This window comes from Oryza sativa, chromosome 5 (assembly GCF_034140825.1).
Source record: "Oryza sativa Japonica Group chromosome 5, ASM3414082v1".
NCBI classification, from domain to species: Eukaryota; Viridiplantae; Streptophyta; class Magnoliopsida; order Poales; family Poaceae; genus Oryza; species Oryza sativa.
Genome location: NC_089039.1, coordinates 3516179 through 3531939, shown reverse-complemented (window position 1 = coordinate 3531939; position 15761 = coordinate 3516179). Strand labels below are relative to the sequence as shown.

The 15761-nt window shown below is 39.4% G+C and overlaps 1 protein-coding gene across 1 annotated transcript; it reads left to right on the top strand.

Annotated features, from left to right (window-relative positions):
* The first annotated feature begins 5730 nt into the window (after positions 1-5730).
* On the top strand, positions 5731-14102 carry LOC4337879 (GDSL esterase/lipase At1g09390). The gene is made up of 5 exons (XM_015782069.3): positions 5731-6294; positions 12256-12441; positions 12576-12730; positions 12900-13170; positions 13571-14102. The coding sequence occupies exons 1-5, from the start codon at positions 5796-5798 to the stop codon at positions 13828-13830; spliced, it is 1371 nt and encodes a 456-aa protein (XP_015637555.1). The 5' UTR covers positions 5731-5795; the 3' UTR covers positions 13831-14102.
* The last annotated feature ends 1659 nt before the right edge of the window (positions 14103-15761 follow it).

Below are 15761 nucleotides of genomic sequence, written 5' to 3'. Positions count from 1 at the left end.
CCCAAAGATTATTCTGGTTTCGTAGCATGTCTTATATCCTCTAAAGGAAGAAACAAGGAATATTTGTAAAGACAGGTATACCATATGGAAATATTTATCAGGTAATCCTGAAATATCGAAAGGAATTTTTTTTTCATATATACTGTTACTGAATATACTTATCGCACGGAAATGGATTTGTCATTGTCAGTAAGTCTAGAAATTTCTGAAGAAAGAATCCAGGGAACATATATCCTTATTTTTACAGGATTCTGGGAAAGGAAAAAAAAACCTCTTTTTTACAGGGAAAGGAATTCCTGAAAGTAAACATTAGAGCAACGGCCAGAATCAAAATGTCACGTACACTGATTGTTACCACCCTTGCAAGATCAATACATGCGCCTTGTTACAAACATAACACCAAAAATCACAAGCCTTTTTTGTAATACTAGCACACAAGGATCACATGTAAATATGATATAGATGGATGGATAGTAGCCAACAAACCAGTCTTACATGAAAACAAATAGATGTAAACAAAGCAAATTATATTAGATTCCCAGTAGGAGAATTCACAGCAACCTAAATACTGAGCAGGCTCTAAATGACATAAATACTTGCTTAGTCAGTCAGTCATCTTCCTCCTCCTCCACCTCTGGAGTGTTAAAATAAAAGTCAGTCAGTCATCCTCCTCCTCCTCCATCTCTGAAGTGTTAAAATAAAGATCCCAATATTTCTTCGACCATTCTTGAACCTCAGCCATGTATGTGTGGTAGTCTTCACCAGCCTCGATGTAGCCTTTCTCTTCATACTCGTTCCTGAATTCGGCTAGTCCCTCCTGAAGGGAGGGCTCTGTCTCCTCATACAAAGGACGCAAAATAGACTTATTCCATTCATATATGTATTTACCATTTTCATCTTCTTTTATATATCTTCCCAATTTTCCCATATTTGTTTCTTATTTTTCTCTCTCATTTTATTTTACTTTTCCCTTTCGATTCCGCTATACATTTTGTCAAATGCAAGTATTGTATAATTATAGTGTAATTATATCATAACTCGTATGTAATTACAATGTAACTTATTTATAATCTTTACATAATTTATGCAAACCAGGAATAAAAAAATCATAATGTGTGTACGGACGAGGGAATTATATATGTTCCTAAGCGTCCGCTTCATGAAAATAGTGTTACAACGAAAGTTAATCGTAATTACATGCATGCTATAATGTTATCACGCTATCATACTATATTTATACTTGATAAATTTTTAGAAGGTTATATATATCGAAGGAGAAATAAAAAAATTACAAATTTTACAAGCGCTCAGCTGAAACGCTGAGGATTGAGCATCTCGGCCGTACGTGAGACCGACGCAGAGCGCCAGGTGATCTGGCTCGTCGGCACGATCGCTACCCAAGACTTGCGAACTGGTAATTTTTCTAGTCTAATCTGCTGACTTGTTTGCTTCAGAGCTGGCAACTCTTCGTGCCGTTACCACGTTACAAATCTAGACATACCCGAGATTCAGAATGTGTCATATCAAATTTTAGATTTATTTTTTGACGAAGGGAGTACTCCGTACTACCAACTCCATGTCTCCATTATATATACAATTATATGTCATCATCTCCATCCACTTGCTAACTACTCCTTAAGTACTGGAAAGTAATACTAACTACCAAATTGGTTCTCATTTCCATCGACAAACTACATCGTTTGGTAGATCTGAAAGGAACAGCTCGTTTAAATTTGTTTGGTAAGTTAATAGTAAGTTTATTTGGACTAAGCTGAGGCAGGGGCCTTGATCATTAGAAGAAGATATTTGCATTTTCAGGCGCGTACCTGTCACCTTTTTCTACTGCCAAACCATATATTGCCATGATGTGGTAATATATAAAACATTATTTTTTTTCGTGCATGTACATGATGGCACATCGATCAAATGGCCTTTTGTAATCTCATGATGGTATCTCTGCCTGATTGGCTTGTCTGCTCCTGAAGCAATTGCCGCATGATTTAATTAGGCAATCCTTCCATCCCAAAATATCCTAAAATATAAGTATTTTTAGCATAATAATATATCAAACATTTTTAATTTTAATCATTAATAAAAAAAGATCAATCATGTAAAATTGATGTTACTAGATTTATCATTAAACAAACTATCATAATATATAACTCTTTTTATTTAAAACGTTTTATTTTTATAGATATTATTGGTCAAAGTAGTATCTCGGAGACCGTGTTATGATTTAAAAATAATTATATTTTAGGACGGAGGGAGTACATAGCACTGGTAATTCCAAGGCATTTCTTTGATTTTCGTATTCAAAAAGGGGAAAAAGTGTTTTTTTTGTGCATTTGGCGGCTGCTGCTGGGCAGCTTCGTATGTACTCCCTCCGTCCCAAAAAAAAAGACAAACCCTGGTTTCCGTGTCCAATGTTTGACCGTCCATCTTATTTAAAAAAATTATGAAAAAAATTAAAAAGATAAGTCACGCATAAAGTATTAATCATGTTTTATCATCTAACAACAATAAAAATACTAATTATAAAAAAATTTCATATAAGATGGACAGTCAAACGTTGGCACGCAAACCCGTGGTTTGCCTTTTTTTTTTACGGAGGGAGTACTGTACGATGTCCCACTGTTACAGTCGCCGACAGCTAGGCCGTTTAACTAACACCCTAATTAACGGTGGATCCCATACGTATTTGTCATGTTGTTTTTTTGGTATATATAGTAGCCGTCACCATGTTAGAATACTTGCTTCGGTCACAAAAAAACGTGTTTTCGATATGGACTTATGGTTTCAAGTCATACTTTAATATTTTGAGCATGGATATATTTTCAAATTTTGGACGAGATCGAGGTATAGAAAAATCATAAATGTAACTTCAGCCCCAAGTATTTATACAAAATGTTAGTAGCAACAAAAAAAGGTGCATTTGAAGAATTGTTTCGCCAATTACTAATTATTAAACTTCAAAATGTTAGGACTAATTGTATGCCCCGGACGGCCAGAAATGTATATTTCACTGTAGCGTGGAGAATTGCATGTGATAAAAAAGAAGCCAAACGAAGACATTATATCGATATCTCCCATTAATGTTTTTTTTTCTGAAAATATAGTTGAATGATTTTGTAGTCTGTATAGCGGATTAATATCATGAAATTGAAAATTAGATCTAAAGTATTTTTTACGAAATTCATATATATTTTAATCGCACAAGCCCTGCACACAAGTGTGTCACATTACTTAATTTCTCCATTAAATTAATATTCCTTTTGACTTTTGACATCTATATCTTATATGCAGGTTCTTTTCAGGGAAACATATTGACTTCGGTTCTGGGCACAACTACAAACGTGTGATGAAGATATTAAGTTTTTAAAGTCTGCATACCGTAATCTTGAGATAACAGTCATGTAGCTTTTTGTTAATTTCAGATGGAGGTTCACAAATAGGATCTAATAATTGTGTACTCTTTATCTTGTGTTGGCGTTTATTAGTTTATGTTTGCTTCATGTTTGGGAGTGTTTTTTAAGTTTTTGTTTAAGGTGCGCTCCCTTTGGTGTACTAATAATTAGTTGTAGCTTGTTGAGCAAATATTGGGATGGTATTCTATTCTATTATCTTAAAAAAAGTATGTACACCCACCTTGCGCGCAGAGGCAGATTTTATCCGTTGATCGATTATCTTAATTAGCGTGTGTATTCCTGTTGTATTCAAAAGTATCCTTTGGTGCCCTAGCGGGCCAGAAAATCCTTATATATAGGTGTTGATTCTGTTGTTTTCGATATCTATATAGGCTATCCCCCTATTTGTTGTTTTGTGGTATCAGTGTCATACTTATAAGCAACGGCTCGCTCCTCCATTGCTCGCTTCCCTTCCTTTTGCTATGTCCATATATATACCGTGCCGGATGAGGCAGGCAAATGTATATATGCATCCGTTTTCTGTTGCATTACGTTACGATGGGTTTGCTTGGGAAAAAAAACATATTTTCTTCGTTTTATATTATAAGATTTTCTAGCAAATATTGTCCATATTCATATAGATGTTAATGAATCTAGACATTGGGTAAAACTAGAAAGTTTTATAATATGAAACAGCAGTGGCGTAGCCAGCTAGGTGGCACTGTGGTCCATGGACCACCTAAAAATTTGATCAAGATTAAAACTATAGTATATGTGCTAGTTAATATAATAAAAATTATATAGTGGACCACCTATTTAATTGACATATTACATATAGATGGACCATCTTTACTATAAATTCTAGCTACGTCACTGTGAAACAGAGTGAGTATATATCAAAGTCGCGGAGCCCAGCCACACACCTACTAATACCAACAAACAAGATTTTTCGCGGCGACCGACCGAGAAATCTGCATATATGCTGGAGAGGCGAGACGACCGAGACCGATGGATGGAATGCGTCTCGATCGATCCCGACCCGCCGGCGGATGCGGCGTCGCCGTTGCGGTTGCTCGCTCGCTCGCTCGCTGCTCGCCGGTAACAAGCTCAGGTCCATGCGATGTCAGCTTTCTTTCCTTGGCCAAGATAGGAAACCAACGTTGCACCAACCACACGATCAACGAACGTTCGATCGATCTGATCGATCAACCACGACGGCTTGCAACAACTAAAGCAGTATCACCTTTATGTGCATTTTCCACCTGCTTTCTCACTAGTTTCTACTACTAATTAATTTAATCATCCCCTCACCGTCATTAATTATTGCGCCTCTAGAATCAGCTGATTATGTTAATATAAGTAAGCTGGATGATGATTAAAGATGCTGGCATGACAACGGAAAGTGATTCTGGTAGACTTTTACGTGTGTGTGTGCATGTGTATAGCTTAGCTAGGTTCATGTTGTCACCACCTACCATGATTTAAGTTGTGTACTATACTATGTATGCGTGTGCATTTGCATTTGCATTTCAATAAGAATTTTGTGAGCCCTGCAGGGGGTGCAAGTATGTGTCGTCATATACTATGGTTCATCACAGATACCATGTTAGGCTGTGTTTAGATCCAAACTTCAGTCCTTTTCCATCACATCAACCTGTCATACACACACAACTTTTCAGTCACATCATCTCCAATTTCAACCAAAATCCAAACTTTGCCATCAACTAAACACAGCCTTAGTACTAACCGATATTATTTTTAACTTTGATCGATTGAATTACGACGAACGAAAACTTAATGTTTGTAACGTAACGGATGTCAATATATTTTTAGTACTTATATTTTTTTCTTTTTAAAAAAAGAGTAATGAGAGTTTAAATATGTTTAATATCCAATAACAAGATTTTTTTAAACGTAGGGGCTTATAGGAAGGAAAACATTGGCATCTGGCAGGGTTTACAAAACCACGGTATACCTCGCGGTAACCGTTTGGTTTTCACAGTAATCGTCAAACCGTAGGGTGGCAGTATCCTTACCGCAAACAGTTTAGTAAATCCTAACATCATGACTTTCTTTTGAAAAAACAAATAAAATGTGCTAAAAATTATTTTATTGGTGATGTATGTTGTTATCATCAGTACTAAAACAAAAGCTAAAGAATTGACAACCACCCAAGAAAAAGCAAGAGAAAACATATAATAAAATTTCAAACACACCAACTCCTCCACACACACACATTGTTTGAAACCCAAGCATAAAGTGCTAGTGACACATGTGCCTGCATCCTGTGTTTATATATAAAACACACGGTTCCACACGCATCATCGCCATTCCATTTTCTCCGAAGGATTAATTACTTCTCGTCTCCACCGGAAAAGCTCGCCGGCGGCGATGGCGAGCGCGATGAACGGCTGCGGCGGCGGAGGCGGCGGCGGCGGCGGCGGGGTGATGAAGAGGATGGGCCTTCTCCGTGTGCAGTACTACTGCGTGATGGGCTTCGTCGCCGCCGCCGTCGTGCTCGCCACGCTCCGCTACATGCCTGCCCCCGCCACCGCGCCCCCCACCGTCGACGGCGGCGGCGCAACCGTCCGCTCCTCCGCCGCCACCGTAGACTCAGCCGCGGCGGCGGCGGCGGCTGCTCCCGGCGGCGGCGGGGTGGAGCGGGGCAAGGGCAAGCGGAAGCACGTGTGGAGCGGGGAGGAGGAGGAGGTGGCGGCGGAGAAGAAGGCGGCGGCCGGGGTGGTGGTGTTCAACTTCGGCGACTCCAACTCCGACACCGGCGGCGTGGCGGCGGTGATGGGGATCCACATCGCGGCGCCGGAGGGCCGCGCCTACTTCCACCACCCCACCGGCCGCCTCTCCGACGGCCGCGTCATCCTCGACTTCATCTGTGAGTTCCTCCTCCTCCTCCTCCTCCTCCCAATCCTAATCTCAAATTTTAAATCTGATTCGAAGTGCAGATTAATTTGGATTTTAAATGCGTATGCGTTCTGTTTTTTATTAGTGTTCGAGCTTAGATGGCTTGGGATTTATTTAAGTTTAATTAGTCCTTTTCTACTTAGCGTGATATTGACTGGCTTGGAAGTTGGAACTCTGTTTTATTGTCATCGTTAGATTACTTAATAATAAGCATGGTTTAATTTAATTAAACCTCTATCGGTGGAGAGGTTGTGGTCGGTTGGTTTGTCAAATTTTAGGAGAGTTTAAACTTTTTTATACGGTTGTTTGGTGCATAGATCATAGCCATAAATTTTTGAAGTTGCCACACTTTCTTAGTACTCGGCTAGCTATAGTCAGATAATTTATAATTGGGTTAATTAGATACATGTCATGAAAATTTTGCCGGTTTTAAAATATGCCATTAATATTTACGTATTTGGAATGATGCCATTGCTATTTGTTGTAATCTCAGTGGTGCCACTAAGATACGTATTTTACATGTATTGGACGAAAATGCCCTCATCTTCTACCTCTCTCCCTCTTCTCTCATCTTCTAGCTCTTTCCCCGCTGCTTCTACTCTGGCGCCGTCACCGCCGCTGTTGCTGTCGCTGCCGCGCTGTTGCTGCTCGACGTCGCTGCCGCTCGCCGCTCCGCCGCCGCCGCTCGCTCCACCGCTGCTGCTCGCTGTTGCTGCCGCTCCGCCACCGCCGCCGCCGCTCGCGCCGCTCGCCGCACGCTGCTGCCGCTCACTGCGCCGCCGCTCGCTCCGCCGCCGCCGCTCGCGCCGCTCGCTGCTGCCGTCGGTCGCTTCGCCGCCGCCGCTCGCGCCACTTCGCCGCCGCCGCTCGCCGTACGCTGCTGCCGCTCACTCCGCCGCCGCCGCCGCTCGCCGCTCCGCCACCGCCGCTCGCTCCGCCGCCGCTGCTCGCTGTTGCCGCCGCTCCGCCACCGCCGCCGCCGCTCGCTGCTGCCGTCGGTCGCTTCGCCGCCGCCGCTCGCCGCACGCTGCTGCCGCTCGCTCGGCCGCCGCCGCTCGCGCCGCTCGCCGTTGCCGCCGCTTGCTCCGCTCGTTGCTGCCGCCGCTCCGCCGCCGCGCCGCTCGCTCCACCGCTGCAGCCGCTTGCTCCGCTCGCTGCTGCCGCCGCTCCGCCGCCGCCAGTTCTCTGAGCTGTGGAAGAAAGGAGGGGGAGAAAAAAAAGGAAAGAAGGGTAATTTGGTCCAAATTTTTTCATAAATGATTGGTAGTGGCATATCTTGAATATGTGTAAAATTGCAATGGTATGGTTCCAAATACGCGAATACTGATGGCATATTTCAAATCCGGCAAATTTTTAATGGCATATATCTAATTAACCCTTTATAATTTGTTCGGTTTTAAAAAATACAGGATGTAAAATGTTTGGTATTAGAAGTTTAGAACTGAAACAAATTACGGGGAAATTCTGATATTTTATTCTAGAAAAAAAAATGAACGATGGAAGTTTGAAGAAATTTATTGAGATTGAACCAATTTACGTGAAAAACCCTATCCAAAGAAGGATATTGAATACTTGGTCGGTATAGTCTCGTTTTATTCTCAATATTTTGGGCCCAAAAATGAACGACTCGAAAGGCACAACCGACTGAATTTAGGATTGGGTACTGGCTCATTTTGTTAGAGTGTTGACTATGGGTCGTATTGGTACGTACAAACTTTGAAAAAAATTCTTCAAATTTTGTACCAACCGCAACAACTGCAGCATCACCATCACGCAGGTCTTTGTACATCTTTGTTTGGTTCACTCGCATGGTAGGACGTCCCTATTTTTTTTTCTCCAGGTTCCAGCTTGGAACCTGGATGCTTGATCAGAACGTGACAACCACCCCTCAGGGAAAAAAGGGGAGTGAAAATCATTTTATTTTATTTTATTTGTTCTTTTGCAAAATGGTCCAATGTCACGGTAGGTTTGCCATTTTTTAAGAAAAAAGTTTTTGGAATGGATTTGGAGTTTTGTCTAAGGAAAGGAAAAGAAGAGAGAATGAAAGAAAAGGCAGGTGTGTTGATTAATTAACGGTTGGGATGGAGAGAGCAACGCTGGATCGCACGACGCGGACAGCTCGTCTTCCCGCTCCTGGCACGCGGCACGCGCGGGGTGGTGTTGCTGACACGTGGCAGCCGTCAAAATTGTGCGACCCGGTCCTTGCTATCTTTGCCTCTTTGGGAGCATGTCTCCTGTCCTAACTCCTGTGGTTGGCTGGTTGCGGTTGCCTACTTGCCTCTTGGGGTTCTTACCCTGCAGTAAAAAATAATAATAAACTCTGCCAAAGTGGCAAGTTGACTATTTTTTAAAAAAGATTATACAGTACAACACAACACACAACGGGTACGTCACCTACCACTGAAAGCATAATACTATTAAATCCTGAAAAATTCGCTCCCATAAAGAGTTGAATCTAGGACCTAAAATACTATTGAGGCTCTTATAACCATTAGACTATATACCCTTTCGCAGCAAATTGACTACTTGAATGGACAGTGAATGGTTGTCTCACGGTTGCTTAACAGCTGATTATAAACAATAATGATTTATTAACAGATAAAAAATATTTTATAAGTAAAATTTTTATATATGTTTTTAATTATTTAAAATTTAATGTTGAAAAAAGTTTAAAATATTTTAAAATCAACTTAAAAGTTAAAGTTTTTTAGTTCAGTTTATTCTTTTTAGGCAACAGATGAGATAGTAAAAAAAATAAGTTACTGTACCCATTTTCTTTCTTTTTTATCTTCTTTTTAGTCGAATGGTCTGGTAGTATTTAGCTTGCCAATGGCGAGTACGGAGTGTACTGGTTTGGAGTAGTTTTTGTGTACTTCCAATGCAAGAACAGCAAGGCAAGATCAAGTCGTAAAGAGCACCTTTGCACCTTCAACGAGGGTCTCTCTCACGGTCTCTCACCTACTACTCCTCTTTGTTTATATCCTGCACATGGCAAATGTGCCATTCTTTCAAGTTTCAAGTCGTTGGCACCTTGAGACCAGAACCTCATACTGACATTTCCTTCGGGTACTGGGTACATATAAACATTTTCTTTTGAAAAAGATAATGTTACACCGGGGTGTTCTTGCGTACTCCCTCCGTCCAAAAAAAAAAGCAAACCCTAGGTTTTCGTGTCCAACTTTGACTGTCCGTCTTATATGAAAATTTTTTATAATTCGTATTTTTATTGTTGTTAGATAATAAAACATGATTAATATTTTATGCATGACTTGTCTTTTTAATTTTTTTCATAATTTTTTCAAATAAACGGACGGTCAAACATTGGACACGGAAACCAGGGTTTGTCTTTTTTTTTTTTGGGACGGAGGGAATAGCTTCTTCAATCGTAAGGCACAAGCGACAGTTACATAATGTATAGTGGTGGTACCAGCCCATTGTATCGCTTACAGTTATGCTTATCTATACGGCTTGTTAATAATTAAAAAATAATTTGTATGTAAAACTTTTATATATATATATTTAGCGATTTAAAAGTAAATGTTGTAAAATAAACTATGATGAAAAAACAACAACTCTAAAATTATTCAAACTTTAAATTTTTATAAGTATAAGTATAAGTGAAACGATATGGCTTTACCTCTGCTTGGTGAAGTTTGATATATTCACTTGTGATTGTCAAAGGTTCCTTGTAGTTCAGAATTCAAGTTCTTTCATGGTAGATTGGTGATTTGTTTGGAACGCATGAATTTCGTAAAAAAAGACTTCTTCTTCTTTGTACTAGTACTATGGCCTTGTTTAGTTCCAAATTTTTTTTCAAACTTCTAACTTTTCCATCACATTAAAACTTTCCTACACACACAAACTTCCAACTTTTTCGTCACATCGTTCCAATTTCAACCAAACTTCCAATTTTAGCGTGAACGAAACACACCCTATCTTTTATCACGATGAATTCCTCCAGCATTCTGCATTAGGAAGCTGTCACGGATCAGCAAAAGGAAACTGAAGGAGGAAGGAAAGCGTGTTACACTGTTACTTGAACCTAACTTTCTCTGTCGTCTCCTATACTAGTACTACTAGATGGTCCGACACTTCCAGTGTGGTCACTGATTCCACCATTCACACCATATCATCAATATGATGCCTTCATTCTGTCTGATCTCTTCTGCCTAATATTCCCATAATTCCCAGAAGAAAATCTCCCTCCTCTCTCTCTCTCTCTCTCTCTCTCTCTCTCTCTAAATGGAGAGGAATTAATTGCCTGTGCCACATGCCGAGAAGGCAAGAACGCTAGAACTACTTCTACTTGCCAGTTGCCACCAGTTTCAGGCTCTTCCATGACATTAATAACTCCCGCCATTCTCGCTCAACTACCGTTCCAGTGATGCTAGCTAGAGTTGTTCATTCACTTCATTGAAATATATATATACTAGCTGAGCCGGGGTTTACGAAACCGGCGAAAACCGGACTTTCTGGGTCAAATTGGGAAAGGTTTCCCAAGTCAAGTTAACAAAATCAAAGTATATTTTAATTTTTTGACAAAATTTAGTTGGATTTCACCGATAATCAAATGGTATTTGCGAAAAGCCGAAAAGACTACTCTGGTCCAGTTCTGTGAAGCCTGAGTGGAGCCACGAGTTTCAAAGAGATATTGTGCTCAGCTCAACACGCTATTCTGGTATCTCTTCCACTCCGTGGGCAATCAATTCTCTGCACGGACACATTCTTTTCTCCATGCATCCGCATGCCCTCCTGTTTCCTCCTGTTCCATTGTGATTGAGATGCACACTTACTAGCGTAGTCGTAGGAGTGTGTTGGTTTTCTGGGCACGCTCGTATTTTCTTCTTAAATACTCCCTCCATCTACTTTTAATAGTTATATTTTTAAATCTGAAATATTTATTTTTAATTGACATATTTCAATCCAACAACTTATCATCTTAATGGCTTTCTTGTATTTAATGCGTAACTCTTCATTCTTCCACACAAGATTGACTACCTGGGCATCGAGAAATATAAATATTAATGAATCGCTTGTTTACGAGAAATGACCAGTGACATGTTTAAATGGATGATAAGCGGAATCACTTATCCTTAGTCTGTGTGCCAAGATGAAATATAACTATCAAAAGTAGATGAATGGATTACTTGCCACTAGGTTACATCTTGATTGACTAGTGTTTTTTTTTCCTTGGTGTTTTTGTTGTCCTAGAGAAAACTTATGAGCTAGTCACGCTTTAGTTTTCGTCCCCATGTTAGTACTGTACTACTAAGCATGGAGTACTAATCTTTGTGTACTCACCCACCTTTTCAATTTAGCTGTAGATTATAAATGAGAAAAAAAAAGAAGAGCTGTTGCATCACAGATTTTTTTAGCAAGGTGAAAAAAAAATATTGTTCTTATGCTTGCTACTACCTTATAAATAGAAGTTGAATTAGTTGAGTAAACCGAATGCGACAGACGTACCGGTCGCCTCTCGATCACGGTGTGTTGCCTTTCAGTTTACTGCAAATAAATGCACAGGTCACCAGTGCAGTACCGGGTCATGTAGCTCTCAAGTGCATCTCACTCAACAGCTCAGCTGCATTCTTAAGCATGGAACCTTGTTTCTTCAGGACCACCTCGTTGTTTTAGCACAAGTGAGATGTAAATCACTATTAGATTTTGTTTTTTCCTTTTGTAAGGGCAATTGGAATCTTGTGCATGTGCTGCCCATCTTTTTGCCAGTTCTTGTTTATCTTTCAACTGAAAGTGCAAACAAACCATTTGCAGAATGTACCTTTGGTTGTCTGTTTTCGGTTGTACAAAAACTTTATTCCTCTTAATGCAACGATACACTATCCTTGCGTATCCCCCCTCCCTCTCAAAAAAAAAAAACTCTGAACTTTCTACCTGATGATCTGTGGTGGTGTGACATGACATTGTTTTTCAGGTGAGAGCTTGAACACTCACCACCTCAGCCCGTTCATGAGGCCACTGGGAGCGGATTACAACAACGGTGTGAATTTCGCCATCGCCGGCTCGACGGCAACACCGGGAGAAACCACATTTTCGCTTGATGTGCAGCTTGATCAGTTCATATTTTTCAAGGAGAGATGCTTGGAGTCCATCGAAAGAGGTCGGTTTGATCTTAATTTGGTGACATTTTGTTCTAAGCAAAGTGTTCCTTTTTTGCGCAATTAATTGGGTTTCCGACTTATTTGCATTGTTTTGGAGTGACAAAGTTGCTTAATTTTGGTGAATGTCATCCAGGTGAGGATGCCCCAATTGATAGCAAAGGGTTTGAAAATGCCCTCTATACCATGGACATAGGGCACAATGATTTAATGGGCGTTTTGCACTTGTCCTATGATGAAATTCTTCGAAAGCTTCCTCCCATAGTTGCTGAAATCAGGAAAGCCATTGAGGTACATTTGGTTCAAGTCAATAAAACAGTAGCACATATGATAAATTATTCTCAGTAAACAGCTCAAATTTTTATCTAAACTTCTCCCTTAAACCAGTAAGTTCTGAAGTAAAAAAAAAATACTATCAGTTATTCAGAGAAATGATCATTGAACCCTTGCCAAACTGCAGACTTTGCATAAGAATGGGGCCAAGAAGTTTTGGATACATGGAACGGGTGCATTGGGTTGCCTGCCTCAGAAGCTTGCTACGAGGGGGGAAATTGATCGTGATCTCGACGAGCATGGCTGCATCACAAGAATCAACAATGTTGCCAAGAGGTTCAACAAGTTGCTGAGCGAAACCTGCGATGATCTGCGCTTGCAATTCGCAAGCTCGACGATCGTCTTCGTGGACATGTTCGCCATCAAGTATGATCTTGTTGCCAACCACACGAAACACGGTAAGTTAACCTGTCAATTCTATGAGCCAAACATTCAGCAACTAAAATGGTACATCTGGACCTAGTGATTTCGACATCCCGAAAACTACAGGCTTTCAAAACAATGACTGGTCTATAACTAATATTATTTGTCAGTTCAAGCAAGGGGCCTCATGTTTGCCCTATGGCTTATAAGTTGCTGCCAAAATTTAAATTTAAAAATTTAGTTTTGAAGTTAATTTGATGTTTTCTCAACCTAGTTTCTTTTTCAGCATCTGCTTTTAAGTCGCTAAGGGCATTTATACAAAAGTTTTACTCATAAATTATTTTTGGATGGCTAATAAACCTTTATGGCTTATAATCAGCTGTAACCCCTTAAAAATATATCTAGATTTGTGCATCTAATATAATTCTTGTACAGGGATTGAGAAGCCATTGATGACATGTTGTGGACATGGAGGGCCCCCTTACAACTATGATCCGAAGAAAAGCTGCACGGCCAATGACAAGGACCTGTGTAAGCTTGGTGAGAAGTTCATCAGCTGGGATGGGGTCCACTTCACCGATGCTGCAAACGAGATCGTTGCTTCTAAAGTGATAAGTGGCGAATTTTCCATTCCTAGGATCAAGCTGACCGCCAGCGTTGTCAGGCCCAAAAAGGCTAAAAATTCGCGGTTATGAAAAATTAAGATTATTTTGGTTTCCCAAAGGAAATGGTGAAGGTGAATCACTAACAGATCTGGCCAACAGAAGGGAATTCATTTGATTTCAGGCCCTTTTCGGTCATTGAGGAAGAACAGAATATGAAGAATTTCAAAATTTTATTTTTTTTGTACACTTGGGGTGTGTGTGTATATCCTAGGGGGTTGATACGTGCAGGTTAATACTATGTATAATTCTTTTCTTTAATTTTGATAAATAAATAGAGATGAATCTATAAATTTAAATCAGAACTCCCCTTGCAGTGAGTATGGCAGTTCAAACCCAAAATAGAAAATACAAGTGAACTAAGGCCTGTTTTAGTTCCTAACTTTTTCTTCAAACTTCTAACTTTTCCATCACATCAAAACTTTTCTACACAAAAATTTCTAACCTTTGTCGTTTCAATTTCAATCAAACTTTCAAATTTGATGTAAACTAAACACACATTAAGAGTATTGTACAATCCAAACAAATAAAAAGTAACTTGCTGTCCTCTACTGACAAAAAATATAAACAAAGGGAGATGCATCCAAGTTTCAGGTTTTAACCGTATACTGAATGGAGTCTGTACCAAGCTGGCCACGTTTCAGGCAAGAACTCTCTGGTACTTTGATCTTGTTGGTCCTCAGTTTGATAGCAAAAACGCAAAATGGATATGAAAGTGTAATAAAATTACAACTTTGCCATTGCATTGAACAAATATTTCCTTGTACCATGCTAGTACTAAAGGATTACAAGGTTCTCATGCTATATACTGTTCAAGAAAATCATTGACATATGTACTTTATTTGCAGATTGCAGGGCTCCTTTGATATACAGGAGTTCTACAGAATTCTCGCAGGAATCAGTTCGATCTCTAAAAAAACAAAAGGCAAAATTCATCCGTTCCTAGGAAGCGTAAATTGAATAGTTAGTAAATGGGATTAGGTCCTTTTTTTGCCTGATTTACTTAATTAAAACCTGCTGAATGCTAATCATAACCGGACATGATCAGTCCAAAAGATAGTAAACTTTTTTTCAACCTTAACAGCTGGTTTCATATACACGCATCGCTATAATGCACGTCACTGTCATATAAGATGCCATACACTTCTACAGTTATGATTGGTGTGCCACAACCTCTTTCTATACAACTGTATAATACAAGAAAGTAGAAAAACTAATATTTTTTTCCTTTTGTTTGATTCTGCAAATTTCCATTAAATTGGCAAAAAATCACAAGGACAGCTCTGAGACGTCCATTATTTAATTTTGGATTCACTGTAAATCATCATTAGTATAATCCATGTGGGTTTATTCATATTATGTTAATGCAATTGTTAAGTCCACTCTTCTTCCCCTGAAGTTTGAAAATGTCCAAAATATGTCCAAATCCAAGCCATACCGCCGTCACTTCCTCTGCGTCAACACCATCTCCCTCCAATTATTGTGTCCTAACAGTAATTAATCAACCTCATGATCTTAGTCCTTAACTAAAATATCTAGCAAATTACCTTAGCATGTACATACACCTCCTATATTAAAAAAATGTAAATTTTCAATTGTAAAATTTAAAGTAATTAGGAAAAAAAGAAATGATATAATCCCTCTATCTCATATTATAAGTTATTTTGGATTTGTCCCAAATCAAACTCAACCAAGTTCGATAAGAAGAAAAAAAATAAATTACCAACATTTACAACACCAAATTAGTATCATTAAATACATAAAGAAATTTAACTTAAGAAAAACTCAAAATAACTTGCAATATTTGTAATATGACACAAAGGGAGCACACACCAACAAACATGTATCTTGTACTATAAACTATGAAAAGTTCAAAAAAGTGAGGAGAGGGAGTGTGTGATCTCATTCAAAACCCAACTAATCCACTCTTAAGTCTTAACTACAAAAATGTCCAACTAAATAAT